The sequence below is a fragment of the Eschscholzia californica genome, unplaced genomic scaffold (genome assembly GCF_041429995.1).
Source record: "Eschscholzia californica isolate CP2 unplaced genomic scaffold, dmEscCali1.0.p SCAF_3, whole genome shotgun sequence".
NCBI lineage: Eukaryota > Viridiplantae > Streptophyta > Magnoliopsida > Ranunculales > Papaveraceae > Eschscholzia > Eschscholzia californica.
The window spans coordinates 37,211,170-37,233,163 of record NW_028238420.1 but is presented as its reverse complement, the minus strand read 5'-3'; the positions used below and the strand labels follow the sequence as shown (position 1 = coordinate 37,233,163).

General features: G+C 34.2%; 1 protein-coding gene, 1 long non-coding RNA gene and 1 pseudogene across 3 annotated transcripts; 2 read left to right on the top strand and 1 right to left on the bottom strand.

Annotated features, from left to right (window-relative positions):
• The first annotated feature begins 1,568 nt into the window (after nucleotides 1–1,568).
• On the top strand, nucleotides 1,569–2,557 carry LOC147549982 (uncharacterized). The gene is made up of 3 exons (XR_015237927.1): nucleotides 1,569–1,846; nucleotides 1,956–2,039; nucleotides 2,450–2,557. It is a non-coding gene; the product is annotated as an uncharacterized LOC147549982 (long non-coding RNA).
• A 389-nt stretch (nucleotides 2,558–2,946) lies between these two features.
• Nucleotides 2,947–4,756, bottom strand: LOC147549981 (replication protein A 70 kDa DNA-binding subunit E pseudogene; annotated as a pseudogene). Its single transcript, XR_015237926.1, has one exon. The product of XR_015237926.1 is annotated as a replication protein A 70 kDa DNA-binding subunit E pseudogene (transcript).
• Nucleotides 4,757–14,487: 9,731 nt separating this feature from the next.
• Nucleotides 14,488–19,707, top strand: LOC147549980 (uncharacterized). Its single transcript, XM_086667073.1, has 8 exons — nucleotides 14,488–14,867; nucleotides 14,978–17,515; nucleotides 17,656–17,776; nucleotides 17,855–17,943; nucleotides 18,243–18,478; nucleotides 18,592–18,678; nucleotides 18,768–18,867; nucleotides 19,073–19,707. Exons 1-8 carry the CDS (start codon nucleotides 14,670–14,672, stop codon nucleotides 19,244–19,246), a joined length of 3,543 nt encoding a protein of 1,180 aa, XP_086523199.1. The 5' UTR covers nucleotides 14,488–14,669; the 3' UTR covers nucleotides 19,247–19,707.
• The last annotated feature ends 2,287 nt before the right edge of the window (nucleotides 19,708–21,994 follow it).

The window sequence follows — 21,994 nt, the reverse complement described above, 5'->3', positions numbered from 1 at the left end:
TAACTTTTTTGTACATTCATTTATAAATGAAATCAACTACTTTTGGTTCTACAAATACGAATCTTAGACTATGTTATGGGCTAAGTTGAGCGGTAGTTTACACTATATTATGACAATATTGAGCTTAGTATTTTCTGTTATATCTTCATGTAAAAATCTTTAATTTTCGATTTTTTTTCCCCAATTCCTATTCTGTAGTGTAATTTTTTGTAGTTTTATTTGTCGCAAAATTGCGATTCTTTCGATTTTTGTTTTTGACTGAATTGTATAATCCTAATAAAATTTCGATCTTTGGTAGAGAAAAAGGGAGGGAAAAGTATTTCTTAAATGTATAGCCCGTGTTCATAGTAGTCTAATTGCTTAGCAAGCACGGTAACCGAAAGATATATATATATATATATATATATATATATGTTGCATTACTTGTTATTGAAAGTAAAATTTCAGTTGTAGACATAACATCGAGAGAGAAAACCAATCTAACAAGGAGAAATGGGTAACCATAATGAATAATTAAAGAGTTATGCTACACAAAACATAACACTAAGAAATGTAAAACTGCCAACAGGTTGTAGCCCAAGTGGTTCCAAGGTGTTGACATAAATAATGTAGTTGGGCTTTAGTCCATAGTTTAGTTGCGCTGTAGGGTCTTGTAAGAGATTGAATGGGCGGTTATCGAACTTATCACATCTTTGATGTATCAATGTCAAATGTAATGACTATCGTTGATCGTAGTCAATTTCCAAAAAAAAACTTAAAAAATGTAAAACTAAACAATGTGGACACTTCTCCAAAAAAATAAAATAATGTGGACACTTCAGTTTCTTCGATGAGAAACTATGAGAGACAAAAAATAGATAATTGTACACTACAAAATACAAGTAGATAATTAGAACAAAATAAATTGAACTTGAGTCAAAACCCTAATTTATCTTTTTGAAAGAAAAAGTAGGTTGGCGAATCTAAATGTAAGGTGTACTAAATTATCAAGTCCTATTTGTCCCCCTCTTCTTTTCTCCAAAGACAGACGCTGTATTCTTTTTTTATTCTCATGGATTCTTAATCGAGTTCATTTTATGAAGTAAGTTATTGTTACTAATTCTTTCGTCTTTCTTTGAAAATATGATATGTTTTTAGTGAAAGAAATTATTGTATGAGAAAGATTTTTTTACAAGTAAATTTCTAAATAAATTTAAGAATGAACATCAAAATCAAAAATAGTTTTATAATCTCAAAAACTTATATAACTTAATATCGATCTTATACCTCTAGAATATCACATTTATCTTTAGAGAGGATTAATCCGAAAAATTAAAACTAGAATAAGAAAGTACCAAATGTGACAAAACAAAATAGCCTAATAACACGTCTACTTTTCCACGTAACGCAAAGGGCATTTCCCCGCCCGTAGGGCGGGGATTATGCCTAGTCTATATAACAAAACAGAATGGAGTTCGTGCTAACTGGGACACAATTAATGCGAGTTGATTAAGACAAAATTAATGTACCATAAACTTAATCTAGACCATTAAATGAGATCATGTGGACCGAGGACCATTGAGTGAGATGAACTCCTTGTACCCAAACATCTTCGTCTCCCAACCAACGTTTCTTCTCCTTTGTATATCACCTGACCTCCCAAAACCCTTCGTCTCCAACAGAGACTCTTTTGTCTGTCTATCAACAAATCTCTTCATTCTCTCATCTTCCTTCTAAATTTGTCCACTCAACGGTCAATTCCTAATTCTCTTCTTTATCCCTGCAAAAGGAGATCTTAGTATTCATATGTTTCCAAAATCCTTTGTCTATGTGCTTCTTTTCAAATCCAGCATGTTCAATCATCAAGGTAAGTTAAAATATGTCTCTCTCTCTCTCTCTCGACACCTTTGTTTCTTCCTTCATTGTTTGATGAAAACCAGATTTTTTGATAACTGATTGATCTAAATGGTTTGTAGGATATGAAAGTTCATCCTCCCCAATTCAGTTCCTGCAATAGCTCAATCCTACTTCTTGGACCTCGTGGTTGTGGGAAAATCAATGTAAGGGTTTCATCTCACTTCAAATGACAATCTTCTAAATCATTGCATACTTGCATGAACCTTTCCCACTCCTCTTCTCCCCTTATCTTTCATTTTGTGAGTTTTCTGATAATGATGTGTATGGTTCCTTCTTTGTCATAATGCCTAAAAGAAAATTTTGTGAGTAAACTGAAGATGTATAAATCTGGATTAACCGGAAATTGTATTATAATTTAGTTTTTATATGAAGATCATGAATCTTAAGTAATGAAATTATTTCGGATGACTTAAATCGATCTTACTCCGACGTTTCACTCATTATTTTAATTTGTTGTTGATATCATTGGACTGCTTGATGATTATTTACTATTTTGAATAAATTTACTTCTGCATGGTGAAGATTGTTTACTTACTACGCTGAATATATTTAGTTTTATCTCCCAATCAGACGTTTTCATCTGATGAATCTCCTAGCATACCTATTCGAGCGACTTCATTTTGTGGAGATGGAATTGGACCTGGGGTAGCAGAACTCATCAAGAAGGTAGCTTTCATAATCAAACCCATGTTCGTGTTTTTCCCGGTTCCCCTTTATCTTTGGAATAGGTTTATAATTAGATTTGAGAAGCCACGGATAAAGTACGTTTCAAATTCAAAAAAACACTTGTTGTTGCCATTTATGTCCAGTTCATAGTCGTAACAAATTGAGTTATAGTTTAGTTGGTTATTTATAAAATTGTAAGAAATGTTTCACATAACCACTTTCTAAATCTTGCACTATTTACGTGTAAGATTCTATGATCTTTTATGTTGTCTTATCCCTCCTTGAATTAAACTTGGAAATCCACATTGATTGGTTCTTCTGAGATTGCTTTAGCAAGTTAGATGGTTTCCAATGTTAGGGCATTTAGATATGTGAACCTGCGAGTTTAGTTTTCAATCATCATTACCATTGAAAATTCTATATATAGTTTTCGAGCATGAAAATTCTATGCAATTACCATTGAATATTTACCATTGTAATTGTAGAATGTACCTGAATTCACACTCAGGAACTGACTTATCACACCTCCCACACCACCAATGTCCCTCTACGCTCTTTGTTACCTTTTTGTAGCATTGACGACTTCCAACCATGAGGGGGCAAGCAGCATAAGCAAAGTCCGGTTTGACATATGAAATAGTAGCGCTAACAGTTATCAATTCAGCCGCAGCAGATGTTCCAAGTTTGTCATCATTGATCTGGGAGATTACCTTACGCACAGATTGCACAATTGTAGACGGGTTTTTAGAAATAGGGATGAATGTGGGGTTGTATCCCTCTGAACTAAACCAAGACTTGAGCTTAAGTGCCGCTGGAATGTCTGGATTAATAAGTAACTGCGATGAGGACAACGTGGAGACAGATTTCTCATTGAAATCATTAATTCTACAAGATTTGACAGCAACAATAATAAATGGTGCAGAGGTAAGCATCTCATGGACTTTGTCACCTTCAACATTGCAAAACTTACCCCACAAAGTCAATTCCACAGTGTAACCAGACATGTCTTTCAATTGTAGACTTCTTTTTAGGATCTCGGAGCCGTCTTTTTTCAGTATAGGCGTGGTTGGATTTATCGATGTCACCAGACCAATAACATCGACAAACGACTGGTGTGGCAAGTTTTTGATTTCACTGATTGCCCAGAAGTGAAATTTATGGAACGGTATTGAGTTATCATCTTCCGTACAACGCTCAACTCTAGAAGATTTGTCTAGGTAAATCTCGTATTCATTTTGAAGGGGGTTAAAGGTTTTAGACGCTGGTTTTATAATGCCGTTAGAAATGAGATATAGCTGTCCACATTCAATGTCATCATACAACTGGTCGGCTAACGCATTAAAACAAGTTATATGGATTTCGTCTCCCTTGGAATCAACAATGTCAAAGGAAAAGACTTTCCCAGGGCCTTTTGCATTTGTGTAGTTCCTAAGCTCACTTTTTGAGGTGACTCTGGCTTTAACTGTCCACTGACCTTTGTAAGGATTAAGTGCCTTAATGGTTAGTTCCTTTACAGGACTTGAAATCATAGCCAAACTCATTCGGTATTTAATGTCACAAAGCGGTAGTGAGTTGTTTACGCATAGAAGAATAAACAATAAAAGATAGGTGAAACAACATTGTATACATAGGCCACAATGACCGTAGAAAACAACATGAAATTATTTTAACCTGTGTGGTGATGAGAGGTTGGCCAGCCTATGCGGTCATACTGCTGGTCATCGAATAAAAGATGCAACAAAGCAACATAGGTATTTGGGAATCTACTTATATCCAAAAAAAACTGACAATGGAAAGTATATTAAGATAAGGACCAAACTCAATGTGTTGCTGGAGTACCACAATTTAACCCTTTCCAGTGACATAAAAGATAGGTTAAACAACATAATATACATAGACGACAATGACCGTAGAAAATAACATGGAATTATTTTAACCTATGCGGTGATGAGATGTTGGCTAGGCTATGGGTTCATACTGCTGCTGGTCATCGAATGAAAGATGAAACAAAGCAACATAGGTATTTGGGAATCTACTTATTTTAAAAAAGGAAAACCTCGTATTGGAAAGTATATTAAGATGAGTACAAAACTCAATGTGTTGCTGGAGTACCACAATTTAACCCTTTCCGATGACATAATGTTTATTTTTATCTAACTTCCACTGCCAGTAGTGGAAGACGTTAGATGGTAGTCATCCAAGTCTTATAGGGTGAAATTTGATTATAGTCGAAATGGTTGTAAAGGCAACTAAGAACAATATGTGGTAACGGTTTAAATATCAGCCTAACTAATCATATTCTATGTTTCAAATTAGATCACAGTATATAACTTGTAGCCAGGTCATTCATGTGATAGTGGAACAACATTTAGAGGCAGTAATCAAATAGCTTCAAATCACAGAAGGAGACAACAAACAATGGTAGTACAAAGTATGGATTAGTGAAACTCACCTGACTCGAAGAAGGTTGGGTCCATTAGAGATTGCGGCCACCTGTCCAGGACATGGAACGAAATTATGACCAGGAACATGCAATAAAATGTAAGAATCAACCAGAAGTAGTATTAAAGAAGTATGCGTCACTATAGAAGGGCTAGAGGGCAGACTATTCAGGGATTTAGAGATAAAATTTTTTTGCCCATCTTAGTCTCTCCTTATTTACCATCATTCCCAGTAGTACTTACAAGTGACAACCACCATCAATAAGTACCATTTTTCTCCATGTAGAGGGCAGGCTGTTGAAGTCAATAAGTGAACAAACTGATCAAAATACTCTCGATCAGTTCCTCATCAAAAGTTATCACACATGTGATGGATTCTTCGGTTACTTAGTTTGAATTGAAGAGGCAAAAAAATTTGTAGACAGTATGGGAGTACAAAATGGTGAGTTGATGACATCTTAATCCAAACAGGGAGTAACTCAAAATGTTGATGTATCCTACTGGGGAATTTGGTAGTTCTTGTTTTTAATTACCATATAAAAAACCTTAGAAACACAAAAAGAGTTTCCCCGCCATTTATGTGGAAACTTCTTGAGAGTAGTTCTTTTTGTTGTTGAAATTCTTGAGAGTAGTTAGTGTAAGAAGTTGGTAGCTGCTGAATTTGTTTGTGGGATAAGAATTTTGACATGTTCCAATGTGGGATATCAAATTCTAGGGTAACTTCAACGACACCCATGAGGATGTAGACCAAAATTAGAGTTACACACGCCAAAACTGACATTCTATTAGCAAGGAAACTTATGAAATAGTAAAAAATTGTTTCACCTGGACATTTTATCAAACAAGTGGTGAGCAATGAATACCTTTGTGTAACAGAGTAACCCAACTAAAGAAGCAACTAAGATTAGAGTTAAAAGGGAAAGAAAGGGATAGTGTTTAACCTTGGAGAAGTAAATCCAATTAGCAGGCAGTAAAATCAAAACTATTGTTGAAGAAGAAGTGAAGAACTTTGATGGTAGACACCAAATTATATAGGCTTTGATGACCAAGATTGAAAAGAAAAGCAAATCATTTTCTGTAACAGTAGTCATTACTCCTGTAAATGATGGGTAATTATATATTCTAACCAACTAAATTGAATTTCATATTAAACAGATGGACATATTTTGAAGAGAGAGAGACATTTTGTTGAAGAATATAAATGAGTTAGTGAAGAGGAAAATTGAATCCCATGGAATAGTGATAGTCGAATGGAAATGGAAACGGTAAAATAGATGATGATTTGCTTTTCCTTTTTTTGTTGAAACAGAAGATGATTTTTTTTTTGTTGAAACAGAAGATGATTTTTTTTTTGTTGAAACAGAAGATGATTTGCTTAAAAGACCCATTTCATATTATTGGTCTTAACTCAATAATTCTCATTAATATTACCCCTAAGTGATGATTTGCTTTCTTGTTTGTTGAAACAGAAGATGATTTTTTTTATTGTTGGAACGGAAGATGATTTGCTCAAAAGACCCATTTGATATTATTGCTCTTAAATCACTTTAAAAAAAATTATTATTGCTCTTAATGCATTAATTCTCATTAATAGTGGTACGGGAATACGACCAACCTTTCCCATAGCTTGCCAAAGCATTCCATTTTCGATTTTTGACACAAGGGAATAAACCATATAGAATATTCATAACCTAAAATCATTAATACTCCGACTACAAGATTATTGGATGAGCAATTGAAGCCAACAATTAGAGAGATGAGTGAATAATGAGCATTACACACTAAATGGAAAACAATCCCTAATCCACCCGACAAACCAGAGCTAATTAAGAAAAAACTAAATATAGAAATTAACCTTGAAATACAGTGGGGTATTTGGTTGAGGATTTTTATCGAACAACTGCAGCTCCAAATTAACCTTGATACACAATGGGTTATTTGGTTAAGAATTTTCATCCAAACCCTGCAGCTCGAAACCAATTGCGTCTTTCCTGAAAACCAACTGCAGCTCGAAACAAAAAAATCACCATTGAAATATTGAGAATGCCAAGACTAATTAGTTCCTTACTTTTGATGTTTTAGAAAAATCTTCACTATCAGTAACAGAAAATCGAGAGATTTGATCAGGAGGAGAGACAAACGCTGAAAAGTATCTTCATCATCACCGACAGCAGAAGTGAATGCTAAGTCATTAGAAAAACTGAAGGCAAATTTAAGTTTGCCGGACCAAATTTCTTCCTCAATATGGGATATTCTCATATTCATTAAATCTTTTCATCTTCTTTCTGTTTCAGTGTTAGAGATTTTAACCTAATATCTCCTTCATGAATTTAACCAAGGATCACATAACGATTGAAGAAAAGGTTCGATTCATCTTTTTTATGAAAATCAAAAGTCGCTGCCTAGGGGAATTTTTCTACCGAGTGGGATCCAAGGGCTAGGACTCAAGGTTGAGATTAAAAGGAGCAGATTTGAACACGATTCAGCTTGCATTAATTGTGTCCTAGTCAGCCTTGTATTTACAAAAAACCGAAGGATTGGAACTGGGAAAGGATGATGAGGGCTTATTTCTAGAGCACTCCTCCAAAACTTTTAAGGGCACTCACTTTTTCGGTAAAGTTTTAATATTTATTTAAATGTTTTAAGTTACTTAAAAAGTTATTTTAATGTTTTTAAGGTAGTTTTAATGTATTTAATGTATTCAAGTGTTTCATGTTGACAACACTAAAATAAACATTAAAAATACATTAATGTTTTTCTTATTCAAGTGTTTTAAGTAACTAAAATAAAACACCTTTTAAGTTACTTTAATATATTTTAATGTATTTTAAAGTTAAAGTGTTTTAAGTTAAAACATACATTAAAGGTATTTTTTAATGTACATTAAAATACAATAAATACATTAAAATAAGTTAAAACATTGAATACATTAGGTGACTAAAGACATTATGTACTCACCTTTGGTGATATTACTCGAAATGAATATACAACGGTAGAAACTTACTTCATATGGACATATTACTCGCCTAATCCGTCTGAGAAAATTAGATAACATATCCTGTGCGTGCAAATAAATGCATAAGGAGACAGGACATACAAACATCTGTAAAATTGAAAAATGAAAAAGATATAATAAATTTAAAAGTAAAGACATCTAACTTAAAAGATTTTAATGTTTTTCTTATTCAAGTGTTTTAAGTAACTAAAATAAAACACTTTTTTAATTAAATTTTAAAGTTAAAGTGTTTTAAGTTAAAACATATATTAAAGGTATTTTTTTGATGTACATTAAAATACATTATGTGTACATTAAAATACAATAAATACATTAAAATAAGTTAAAACATTAAATACATTGGGTGTACATTAAAATACATTAATGTACTTTAAAATACATTAATACATTAATGTTTGGCTTATTCGAGTGTTTTAAGTAACTAAAATAAAACACTTTTTAAGTTACTTTAATGTATTTTAATATATTTTAAAGTTCTAAGTGTTTTAAGTTAAAACATAAAAACAAGTTAGTTTTAATGTTTCTAAGGTAGTTTTAATATATTTAATGTATTCAAGTGTTTCATGATGGCAACACTAAAATAAGTTACTTTTTTTGCTTATTTAAGTAGAAAAGTTAATTTGGTAACGAAAAATTACGGACTTCATTTAAGTCAAAATTTGACTTTCTTTTTAAGTTAAAATTTTTAGCTTTTGACTTTAAATTAAAGTAACTTATATTCAACACATGCATGAATTTTTTTCTTCGTCTATATCCGCTATACCACCACAACTAAATCTCTACTAGGGGTGGGAAGCGGGTCGGGCTCGGGCGCCCATGGGCATCTCAAGTCTGGGCTCGGGCAGCGTAAATTTTAAAATATCATGCACAGAGTCCGCCATGGGTAGTGGCCTATGACGGGCTCAGCGGGTGTCGGGCTGGCCGGGTATCGGGTATGTTGGTCTGAAAAGTAAATATTAAAAAAAAGGTTATTTCCCAAATGGCCCCCAACTTTGTGAGCAGCTTCTTGCCTTGCCCCATACTTAAGCAATAATTCTCGTATGACCCCCCCCCCCCCCCCCCCTTTTTCCATTATCTTTAACATTCTGTTACTCTCTCTCCTCCATCTCATTCTCTATCTCTGCCAAGTCACCTATCACGCCATATCATCATCTTCTCTGACAGGGGTCGCCGACCGGTCAAATTTCCAGCCGACGACCTTCAAAGTTTTTTTTTCTCTCTCTCTCTAAAAAAAATTTTAAAAAAATTATCTCCTTTCTCTCTCTTTCTGAACTCTGGCGAAGGGAGTTCCCTTCATCGGAGGGGTTGTTCATCACGAACAGACCCAGATCAGGGTCTGTTCGTGATGAACAGTCCCACATCTGGGTCTGTTCGTGATGAACAACCCCTCTGGCGAAGGGAAACCCCCTTCGCCGGAGTTTAGAGAGACACGAGAGAATTTAAATTTCTTTTTTTTTAGAGAGAGAGAATAAAGAGAAAAAATTTGAAGGTCGCTGGCCGGAACCCTGCCGGAGAAGATGATGATATGGCGTGATAAGTGACTTGGCAGAGAGAGAAAATGAGATGGAGGAGAGAGAGTTACAGAATGTTAAAGATAACGGAAAAAATGGGGTCATACGGGAATTATTGCTAAAGTAGGGGGCCAGGCAGGAAGCTGGTCACAAAGTTGGGGGCCATTTGAGAAATAACCTTAAATTCATTTTAAATAAATCTTTAAGTACAACTTAAATTAGTGTATTACGTTACTATTTCATATATATAAATTTGAATATGTAATACTAATTAAAATATATCTATAAATTTAAATTAGTTAAATTAGTGTATTACGTTAATTTATGTAGATTAAGTAAAATGATATAACAGGACTTTCGTAAAAAGTTACATTCATATTCCTATACAACCCAACAACAAGTTAGAAATCGCATTACTGGAATGCGATTTCCGCGAATGACATTCCATTCCTGCGCGCCAAACATGACCTAAATTATCTATAAATAGGAGAGGTTTATAGGAATCAAACTCATCAAGTTATGTAACCGAACAACCCCACATACAATTGTATGTGGTGATTATTAATAATGAAATTATTTCTCTGTGGATGTAGGTCTTGAATGTCAGACCGAACCACGTTAAATATCGTGTCACTACTTAAATTTATATCTCACAATTATTACATAATCGTGAATTTAACAAGGGAAGAACACATGGTTTGTCCATACAAAGTGCACTTGATCTGGTAGACCAAATTAGTTGTTGAATCCACCCAATAAAAAACTATATATTTTCTTCTTCACCAGTAATTAATCACAACCATCGTCACCGTCACCGTCACCGTCACCACGAGTCCACGATACAAATAACCAACAATCTCTACTATCACTTTTCTCCATCTTCTTTCTTTGTTTCCCCCTTTGTCGAGACCCTCAATCAGGTCTCAGGTAACCCTTTGTCGATAATTTTTCTCGACAAAGGCGAGAGAGTAGCAGATGAAGATGGTGGTGCTGGTGAAGATCAGAGATGTGATGCCTACCTTTTTTTTTTTTTCTATACTAGCTATAACCCGTGCCTCCGACATGGATACTTCAATCAAACAAATATAGTGGTGGTAAAATGAAAATGATAGACAGTGAAAAGAATGTGATAATGGTGGTAAAATGAAAATGATAGTTTGAATAAATTTTTGTTAAAAATAATCAAATACAAACTCTTTAGTAATTAGTAGAAAAAATAATAATGTTCAAAAATATAAATAGAACAACAAAACCCTCAAAATTCTTTGGATTGGCCTTGAAACTGCCTACTACGATTGTCCAATTTGAACAAAGGATAATCCTTGTCAATCATGTACCTGTGGAAGATGAGAAAAAAGAAAAATATAAGTTGTTAAAAGGAAAAAACCAGAAAAACATGGTAACAAATAACTCTAGTTCAATAAACTTGGTCTAAACCACATACGTCAGCACCATACCACGCCTACTTGAGACTATGAGCCACATCTAATGTTCTCGAAATGGTCTCCGCACGAAAAAGATATTGATAAAGAAAAAAAAATTATTATCACAAGTTACGTCGAATTGCAATCATAAAATAATATCTTTTGGATCTGTAATCTCTTCATGGATTTTTTTTGTTTGCATCTTTAAGTTCCTAATTCTCATTCCTTAGCTAATTTGACACAAATTGCGTCATTTTGTATAACTGATTCGTCAATTTTCGCATGTCTCACATGCTCCTAAATATTGCTCAAAACTGCAAACCTGCGTGAACCCAAGCGAATGATTAAAGAACCAAAAAAACATTTAAAAACCATAAATCTGTATATATATATATATATATATATATATATATATATATATATATATATATATATATTATGATTATTATCCATTCTTGACCAGTTAGACTTTACCACCACAGTTCTGTGCACAGAAATTTGGTACTGATATGTAGGCACACAAGTCATGTCTTTTAGTTGTTTTACACTTTTACTTTTTTCTTGATTGCTACAAAGCGGAAGGAAGGATTTCTACATCTTCTTGATTGTTAGAGAGAGAGAGGTGAGAGAATTTTTAAAATTTTTTTTTTTTTTTTAGAGAGAGAGAGAGAAGAGAGAGAAAAAAAAAGTTTGAAGGTCGCCGGCCGGAAATTTGGCCGGCCGGCGACCCTGCCGGTGAAGACGATGATGTGGCTGGTTTAACGAGGTGGCAGAGAGAGAAAACATGCTGGAGGAGAGAGAAAAGAAATGGAAGAGAGAGAGTAACGGTGTTATAACGGAAGGGGGTCATATGGGTATTTCTTGTAAAATAGGGGGCCAGGCAGGAAGCTGGTCACAAAGTAGGGGGCCATTAGGGAAATAACCCAAAAATTATTGTTTTAAAAATGAAAAATGATACTCCATTTATGTCTACGAATTACGTTCTAATAATCTTGCAACAAAAAAAAAATCACTTTCTAATAGTCTATTTAGATGGACCTTACGAAGTGAGCTGGTTACACGTATTGGATCAAAATAATAATAAATCATTGGACTAAAGTTAAATTCTTAATAAGTACACCTGAAAACAAAAATTAGGTCTTAACAAGTGAATGATGTCTCATGAGAGATTCTTGTTGCTTCTGATTGACTGATTTTTGCTCGTAATAAGGTTTAGTCCAAAGAGGAGGTAAGAATATGATTTGGTCCAACAAAACCATCTATTATCAGTCAAAACATCTAAAATCAGTCAATTAAAGCATCTCCAACATCCTGAACTAGAGTTTATTCAAAGGAAGCTTTCATAAAAAATTGTGAACTATTAAATTGTTGAACAATGAAAAGTTCTCAATCATTTTAGAAAGTATTATAACAAGTATTGATTATTTTTCTTATATACTGAGAATAAACTAAATATTATTTCTCATGCATAAAATTACAGCGCTTGACTTTTCCATGAAATGTCATAACAACAGAGATTAATCTTCTATTGTTCTATGTGCAGCTATGAAAAGGAAAAATAACCCAATAAAGATTTTCGTAATTCTCTATCTCTCTCACTCGAAAATGAAAAGGAATTATAACCCAACCAAGATTTTGGTGATTCTCTATCTCTCTTTCTCGCTCTCTCTCTCTCTCTCGAAAATGTCATCGGGTAAGCCAAAAATGTCATCTACCCTTTACTTTCTTTTTCTTTTGAATGAGTTGTGAAAGAAAAAAGTTGATAGGTGAAAATTCCCACTTCATGGACTAGTTTCATGTTAATTTGTCTGCTCTATAAAATCTTTCTTAAGATTGTGGATTTGTAATTTTAAGGTTATAAGTAGAAATTCTATTTCCTTCATCAAAAAAAAAAGTAGAAATTCTATAGGCACCAGATTTTAGTAAGCAAATGACAAACAACTTTAGCGCTTAGTCAAAGTGGCCTCCCAACACATTCTTTCATCAACTACATTTTAAAATCCCTTCAACAAAAAAAAAAAAAAAAAAAAAACTACATTTTAAAATCTCAATTATTTCAAACTGAAAATAGAGATTATGTCATCAATACATCGAGGCAAAGCGAACCCAAAACAAAAGGTGGTAGAAATCTAGATGTGACTATGGATTAATTTTTTTTCAAAGATCCCTTCACGTGATACGACCATTTCCATGCTTATCACAAATTTGAAGAATTAAAGAAACACCAAAAACCCGGTTGAAGCTTCAATCTATCAAAATGAACAAGGATATTATGACATTGACTAAACCAGAAGAACCAATGGAGCAGATTAAACAATAAACTAGATGCCATGTTAGTCGTTCTCGACATAACCATGATTTCGAGTCCTGCGGCTATTTCTCCTACAGTAGTTCACATTCAATGTCAATTGAAGAAGCCCAAGTCTAGGTCCAACAAACTCTCAAAAGTGTTGATGATAAAAGCAGCCACTGCATCCCCGGAGTAATAACAGATTAGTTAGTTAATCTAACAACTAATCTTCTCTCTTTTCTGTTATTATAATAATAATAACAAACAATTTTCTCTCTCTATTCTCTCTCTCTCTACTTAGTATATAAAGTTGTGTAACAACAGTATTGATTAACAGGGCCGGCCCAAGTATTTTGGAGGCCCCAAGCGAAGTTAAAATGGGGGCCCTATGTAAGACAAGATAGAAAAAAAAATTAAGTTTTAATAATGTTTATAGGTGGATTTGATCCCTTAACCTATTGCATGCATTCTAAACCAATTGAACTACAACTTCATTCTTGTTAAAAATTTGGTAAGAATAAAAATATTATTTGGAAGCTGACATACAAAATATTGAATCGAGAGGCCCTTCAACAAGTTGGGGCCCAAAACGGCCGCTTTGGTCGCTTTGGGCCCGGGCCGCCCCTGTTGATTAACATTGAACAACTATTAAATAAGATTGAATAAAATAGAGAGTTCATGAGAAAACTCCCATAATCAGATTATAGATTTTTCCCAAAGGCTTCTTGTCAATACTCTTACGGCCTTTTCGCGTCTCATACTCAGAAACAGAAAGAGCAATTCACCTGCACAATCAGATTGTAATAGTCTCACATCGTTCACGAAAGTGCCCAGAGCCTGGGTTATAGGTGTACGCTGACGCTTAGTAAGTACCTCCAGGCCGTTGAGGCTTTTCCCAGCTCAAAGGCGATGACTAGTAGATCCGGGGGTACCTAGAAAGTCGAGGCGTTTTGGGGGGACTCCTAGAGTCCTGACCAAGAACAAAACCTCATACCACCTGTGTATGGTGGTGGACAAAGGAAAGACAATATGGCAACTGCTAAGGTTTGGAGCGTCACATTAATAATCCAAATTCAATAATTATTGATTTCCCTTCCTATATAAACCGAATCTTGGACCTCCATGATTTTGGAGTATACTACGTCAACATTATCAATGACTTGGCGACCAATTGTTGACCTAACTTTGTACATTTAAGTGAGTGCCCAAATATATATCCTTTGATTAGTTTCCTATAAAGTCTGACTGATTTTTTTTAGATTGAGTAGGTATGGTACACCCTCACTTAACAAAGATGAATATAATTTCCTTCAAACGCTCACAGAACGTTGAGATTTTTGGCGCGAAATTCGGAAGTTGAAAAATTAGTAACTTGCTAATTCTTGAGAGAGAAAGTGAATAAGGGTTTCAATTGAATGGGTTTTTATGCAGTTTCCTTTTCGAAGAGTTTCTTACAAACAACTTTTCCCCTACTTCTTCATTCACTGCTTATCATACGCACCCCACTGTCTATCGTACGCTACTTTCATGGAGAGTCAAGAAGTAACAGAGAAGAAGAAGAAACCCAAGTTGAAAGATATGCAAAAAACTAAAAGAAAGCTTCTTGTTCAAGAGAAAGTAGAGGTAATTTAACTTACCCTTTTTTCAGAATTTCATATTTCTTCTTCCTAATATTAGGGCACAATTTTTTTTTCTCTCTCTCTCTCTAAAACCCTAGTTTCTTTTTGTTACAGGTAAGAAGTACAGAAGAAGGGTTGGCTGGTTCATGGCATTCTGCAACTATTATTGGTATTCGTGATTTTGCTCGTCGTATTAAGTACGATCATCTTCTTGAAGACGATAGTTCTAAAGAATTTACAGAATGGATTGAAGTTTCCCCAATTATAGAAGGGTTTCCCCAAAAAGGTCAAAACTTTATTAATAATCGTGGTTTAATTAGACCTAATCCTCCTTTAATTGAAAATTTGTGTCTGTCTGGTTTCCATTATGGACTCTGTGTTGATGCTTTGGTTAATGATGCTTGGTGGGAAGGTGTTATATTTGATTATGAACATGATTGTTCTGAAAGATTAATCTTTTTCCCTGATTTGGGTGATCAACAAATGGTAAAGATTGATGATATAAGGATTACTAGAGATTGGGATGAAGTAAAGGAAATTTGGGAAGTTAGAGGGAATTGGGTTTTCCTTGAATTGATTGAGGATTATGAAAAAGTAAGGTCTATTGTAGTTTCAGTGAGACAAATTTGGTATGAGTTGAGGGAGAAAGAGGGTTTTAGAAATATAATTAAGGAGTGGATTTGTAATGTGAAAAACTTATGGAAGGATTTAGTTCTTGATACGATTCATCAAAATCTTGAACTAACAGCTGAATATGTTCTTAATACAATAATGTCTAATAAAAATGAGAATTTGGATGTTCAGCCAATCAAAAAGCCTAGGAGTAAAAGGAGTGATCTAAGAAAATGTAGAGTTTTATCGTCTAGCGACGTTGTTTCGGGAAAACTTATGGGAAATTTCATCTCGGAAAATGAAGAGGGTTTATCTTTGTTCAAGTGGAAAAGAAGAAAAACCGAAGACTCAAACGAGGTTGTTACTCGAAGTCCCTGTGATAATGAAACTATTCAATTTCAGGATTTTGATTCAAATCAGGGAATAGATGATGCTCGGGAAGACGTTTTAGAGTCTACTCTAAGTAATGGGTGCAGAGATGATCCTAAGTCTGATGTTTCCACTCCCCATATTTGTGATCTTGCCAATGGAAAAGGAAAACGTAAAAGTAATGTCTTAAGCAGAGAAAATAAGGTTCAAGGATGTGGAATTGTCGAAGATAAACGTAGTAGAGATCGAAGTGAAGATCATCCGAAACGTTCAGATAGATTGTGGAAAAATGTACACCATGAAGCTAAATACTTGCCAGAAGCATTAAGGAATTATTTATCAAATAAGGATCTCAAGAATGATTTAAAAGTAGAAGCTAGGAAGCATCTTTCTTATCTAAATTGGAAGATCGAATACGTAAAAGATACCATGCCTAGATACCGTTATATCTCACCCGAGGGGAAGACTTATTATTCTCTTCTTATTGTGTGCAAGTTTTTGACAAAACATACAAAAAAGGACTCGACTTCATGCTCCCAAGATGGTGACAAAACTTTGATGCATTCGAATTCTAATCCCCCGTTTGTTCCTGCTCTGAAAATCCTTGAACAAGATGAAGACTGTGGTTCCTCTTCTGATTTGGAACCTTTGGATTCAGGGATTTCTGAAAGGGAAGTAGAACCTTTAGTTCCTTCTAATGACAAAGTGGTTGTTGAACCCGAAGATTGCCTTCAAGCTCTGCTTAAGTTTTATGAGTTCCAGACAGGGAAAGAGCACGATAAAAGTGAAACTATGATTTTGTTACGTGAAAAAGCAAGGGAGTACTTAACTAATCTAGGTTGGGAGGTGATAAAGAATCAAGGGAAGTATATTTATACATCTCCATATAAGAAACGATGTTATTGTCTTCCAAGAGCTTGTGAAACATGTATGGAAGAAGTAGGATATTGTAGAAGTATGGGAGTAAAGGAGACTACGGGTTCGTCATCAGAGTCGAAAGAAATTCATGAAGTTTCAAATATGCAGGAAAACATAGATAAATCACAGTTGAAGAAGCGAAAGACCGCGCCAGTGCCTCTTCAATCTAAAAGTCAAGATAGAAATAATCTGCAAACTAGCCAAAATGGAGAAGCAACTAAAGTGAAGAAGAGAAAGCTATCTGGATCTCAACCGGTCAGTAAAGGCCCGACACGTGTTTTACGGTCCACGAAAAGGGCGCGTCAGGTTGTGGTTCCAACTCTTGCCCATCGGACCCCTCGAACTGTTCTCTCATGGTTGATAGATAACAATGTGATTTTACCAAGAGATAAAGTACGTTACTCGAGGAAAAAAGAAGATTGTCCAATGAAGGAAGGGAGGGTAACTCGAGTCGGGATCAAGTGTAATTGTTGCCAAAAGATTCATCCTCTGTCTAGCTTTGGAACTCATGCTGGTAGCAATTATGGTCGCCCATCTGCCAGAATCTTTTTAGAAGATGGAAGGTCTTTATTAGATTGCCAAAAACAATTAGTGGAAACTACGTCGAAAGGCTTGGCTCCAGAGTCTAGTGTGAAAACTAAAAGCACTTTGGCAGATAGTGACTATATTTGCTCTGTTTGTCACTATGGGGGTACATTATTGTTATGTGAGCAATGTCCATCTGCATTTCATTTATGCTGCCTTGGTTTAAAGGTATATTCCTACTTCTTCTTACTTGCTTTAAATCAAAGTTGTGGTATTTATATCATGTTCAAGACATGGCATTTCATGATTCAAAACCTTTATTTCAGGTATATAGTTGGATTAAACAAAAAACGTTTGATTTTGTATAGGACGTGCCAGAAGGAAATTGGTTCTGCCCATCTTGTAGATGTGGAATTTGTGTCAAGAACGAGTTCGTTGGAGGCCATGAACAGAAGAGACTTACATGCTGTGATCAATGCAATCGTGAATGTAAGTTTAATACTCACTCTTCTTTACTCGGAAGCTTATTAGTTTCAAATGTTTGAAATTTACTCAAATTTTCTACAGATCACATGGGTTGCATTCGGAAGAAAAGATTGGCCAATCGGGATCATTCACTCGGACGGAATTGGTTTTGCAGTAATAAATGTGAAAAGGTAATTGAAATATGTCTTGCAAATCTTTATTGTTCGTTTCTTTTCATGTCAAGCCTTGTTTCATGAACAAATTGACTATCGACATCCAACTAGAATCATTTTGAGAATATGAAAAGTCTATTTAAGACAAAGTATCTAATCTAAGTAAATGTACATCTACATTCTTTTAGTGTCTCACTCATCTACTCATTATACTTGTAGTATTCTTATATTAACTACTATCAACGATTTTGATATGCAGTTTTAAAATCTCCATAATCTATAATGCATTGAGTCTGATGTAGTACTTCTTTCTGCAGATATTTGTGGGTCTCCATGAACTACTAGGAAAATCAATTCCGGTTGGTGTGAATAATTTATCGTGGACTATTTTGAAATCCTCGAAAGATGTTTTTGAGGAGTCTGATACTGAAGCCATAACAGAGCATCAAAGTAAACTCAATGTAGCACTTGGTATAATGCATGAATGCTTTGAACCTATTCAAGAACAAGGAACTAAGAGAGATCTTGTCAAAGATGTTCTCTTCAATAATAGGTAAGCATTTCCCTTCTCTTTTTGCCCCTTTAGATATCTCGACAGTTTACAGAAAAAAAAAAGATTTATTGTTACGACTGAATTGGTAACTTATTTATAATGGAAATCTGCAGATCAGAGCTAAATCGGCTGAACTTTCGAGGATTTTATACTGTGATTTTGGAGAGAGGAGATGAACTTATCTCTGTTGCAACTGTTAGGTATAATCTTTTATACTAGAAATTTTCATGAACTATGACTGTAAATAACATCTTCTTGTTAGATTTAATTCACACACTTTACTTCTCAGGGTGCATGATGAAAAAGTAGCGGAGGTACCGCTAGTTGGTACATGTGTGCAATATCGTCGACAAGGGATGTGCCGAATTTTATTCGATGTTCTTGAAAAGGTATTTTTAACGATAACTCATATTTGGCTTTAATGAAATATATACCTCCCATTGCAATATATATGTTCTTGGTTGGTCGCATCGATTTAATATCTGAAGAAGCATCTATTCGTCTTCATTTTCAATCTTTAAATCCCTTTTTTCATATATTAGAAAAGAGAAAGAAAAGATTTCTCACTTGATATCTGTTTATGTTTTTTTGCAGAAGCTTAGAGAATTGGGAGTTGAGAGGTTGCTTTTGCCTGCTGTTCCTCAAGTACTACATACATGGACTACTTCCTTCGGATTCTCGAAGATGACTAGTTCTGAGAGATTAAAATTTCTGCAGTATACCTTTTTGGATTTTCAGGACACTACAATGTGCCAGAAATTCTTATGATGGCACCCGAAACAAAGTCAAGAAAATGAAGACATGCTTTTTCCAGTAGTTTTTAAAAAATCTCAGTGATTTAGAATCAAAAGTACAGATTGTGTCACCAATACATCAGCTAAGAGTCTGAGTAAGGGGTTAAGTGATCATCGCACTTCCCTCTAACGAAAAACGGTACCATGACCCTGACTTTAGCTAACTTACTACTGATTGATTCGAGACTGTAAAAACCAACATATTTTCCGAGGTGAAAACTACAGGTGCTTGTAAAGAATATATGCATCTATAGAGGAAATTTTATTTCATAAAGCATAGTAGTAGCCTAATTATTGACTAGAGTTTTGTGTAATTGAGCTTTCTATGGAACCATATTAATTTCATTCTTGTATAGTTGGGAAGAAGGATATATTATAATAATGTGGAAGATTTCAATGTAATTTAAGTTTCTATAATCCAATTTTCTTTTTGTATTTTTGTTTTGTGATGATGTATAATGCTTGGGGAATGGCAATATCATACCTAGAGTCAAGGACTCAAGGTTCACTTATTGGAAGCTTTAGATATAAAAAATACTTAAATATATGGGACCTCTCCCATCCACTTAACTCACTACAAATCTAGAAGCTTTTTGTTTTGTTTGATTTAGACACCAAGAGTCGTTTTAAATTGTAATACTATATACATTCATAAAGTTTTGTAAACCTTCAAGACCATCATATGCACTCGAAATAGCCATACATTCACTTTATTTATGTCTTTAATAACTGAAGTTCAATAAATTACAAATTTCTACTTTCATAGGTAATTGAGTCTGACAACTCTGAGTTCCATAAAGGGTGTCAAACCACTACACTTAGAAGTGGTGGATACAAATTATTGTTGATTAGACTACTTTATGTTAGTCAAATTACTGTTATACTACAAAATAAAGTTCAAAATTTTACTAGCTTAAAATTTACTCTTTTTCGTTTAACTTTTGTCCTCTCTACTACCTAAATGAACGGGATATTTAATTTATTTCTCACCGTAAAAAAAAAATGAAAAGCTCCTCTCTCATTTAAAACTTCTATCTGTATGGATTGATGAGCAACAAAAGTGGGAGAAATTTACATATGCAACTATATAGAGTTTCAACACACCCATAATTAGTTATCTAGTGGTTCTATCTAGTAGGTGGATTGACAGCCTATTATAGTTTTAAGCAAGTTCCCCACATTGAGTGTGTTTGATTTGTAACCAAAAAACAATAATAGAGTTGAACACTTAAATGAATCATCCAACATCATAGGTCCCTAGTTTGATTTTTTTTTGCTAGCTAAGAACTTTAAGAAACCTAACTTACCATCACAACATAATGGTCCCGACTAATTGTTAAGAGTAAAGTCTCTTCTAAAACCAGTTTGCAAATTGCAACAAGCGGCTAAGTCTTATCAAAATATAAAATGCTAATTATTTAGGTGATTGTTTATTTCTTATTACTTTCTCCTGGTCTACTCGATTTTTTCGTAACACTTTTCAACCTCCCATTTAGAGTCGCTCAGCATTCCCGTTCATAATAATGGTCGTATAGTTATCAAGTGCCCACACATCTTTAATTGTTGAGTCTTTGACGACTTTTATTACTCCGTAATTGTATTCGTCACGACTTTTAAAAGCCACGAGTCAATTCTTGTATCCCATTCTCCAATCAAGCTAAAGAGAAAACAAATAGGTAAAAGTATTGCTCTCTTAAAATGTCTGGTCAGATCGAACTCTTTTAAAACGGGCTCGTAAATAAAAGAGTTGTCAAAAACGTATCCAGTTTGGGTAAAGTGCTGAGACAATGAGACAATGTTAATAGTTAGGTTAGTTGGGAGTCCTATTGGTTCACATGTTTAGAGAAGATTATCTTGTATGAAAACCTAAAATTGGACACAACTGGCACACTTTTTGGTTCCCCACTTCCCCCCAACCCCACGTTTTCTAGGTAGTATTCATATAAATAAAGTTGGTTTTAAAGATAATGAAAAGTTTGGTGACTACCATTACTTACCAGTCCTAGTTGGGCACACTCATTTTTGTGGTTAGTTTTCAGTGACTACTATATGCAAAAATATATATCTAACTTTTTTAATTAATTATATGATAACTTGACCGCCTCAGACATATCACTATTTCTTAGTAGGAATATGATCTAGTAAAGGAAAATCCATGCAGATTTAGGAGATAATCGCAAATGCAAATCAACAACAGAGATTGACTTATCAATTTCTTCTTCATCATGTAATAAATTCGGAACGTTGATATGAAATTTATTCCTAAATTTGTCTGAGGTTCTGACTCTATCACTAGTGTTCTAAGTAATAACAAAAATACAATCGCAAGACGGGTTTTCACACTTTATTTAATTATTGTATTTATCAATTTAATTTTTTAATTAGCATAATAGGTGCTTTATTAAATATAAATTTTTTACTTAAAAAGGTTTATAAGGATTGGTTAAAGAGAACAATAAAGAAAAGTGTTCTCTAATATACTTGTGAAGGAAGGCAAAGAACAATTTCTTTTCTTCTGAAAATAATCATTGAGGAAACTAAAGGGGTCAGCTTTCCTACCATTTCTAACTATTATTCCTTGCTTTCTTAGAAAAGGAAAGGGGTGGGAATTCAAACATCACCAGCCTCAACTTTTGAAAAAATCATAAAGATTAAGTATCATATCACCAACTAATTGAGAGCACAAAAACCCTCGAGAAATAGATAGAATATGGAGATAACC

What these genes read in the sequence shown, in the direction of transcription:
- LOC147549980 (XM_086667073.1), top strand. Translation starts at nt 14,670, where the DNA reads ATGCAGTTTCCTTTTCGAAGAGTTTCTTACAAACAACTTTTCCCCTAC. An exon ending in TTGTTCAAGAGAAAGTAGAG is followed by an intron (nt 14,868 to 14,977) that starts GTAATTTAACTT and finishes TTTTTGTTACAG; the next exon opens with GTAAGAAGTACAGAAGAAGG. An exon ending in TGATCAATGCAATCGTGAAT is followed by an intron (nt 17,777 to 17,854) that starts GTAAGTTTAATA and finishes AATTTTCTACAG; the next exon opens with ATCACATGGGTTGCATTCGG.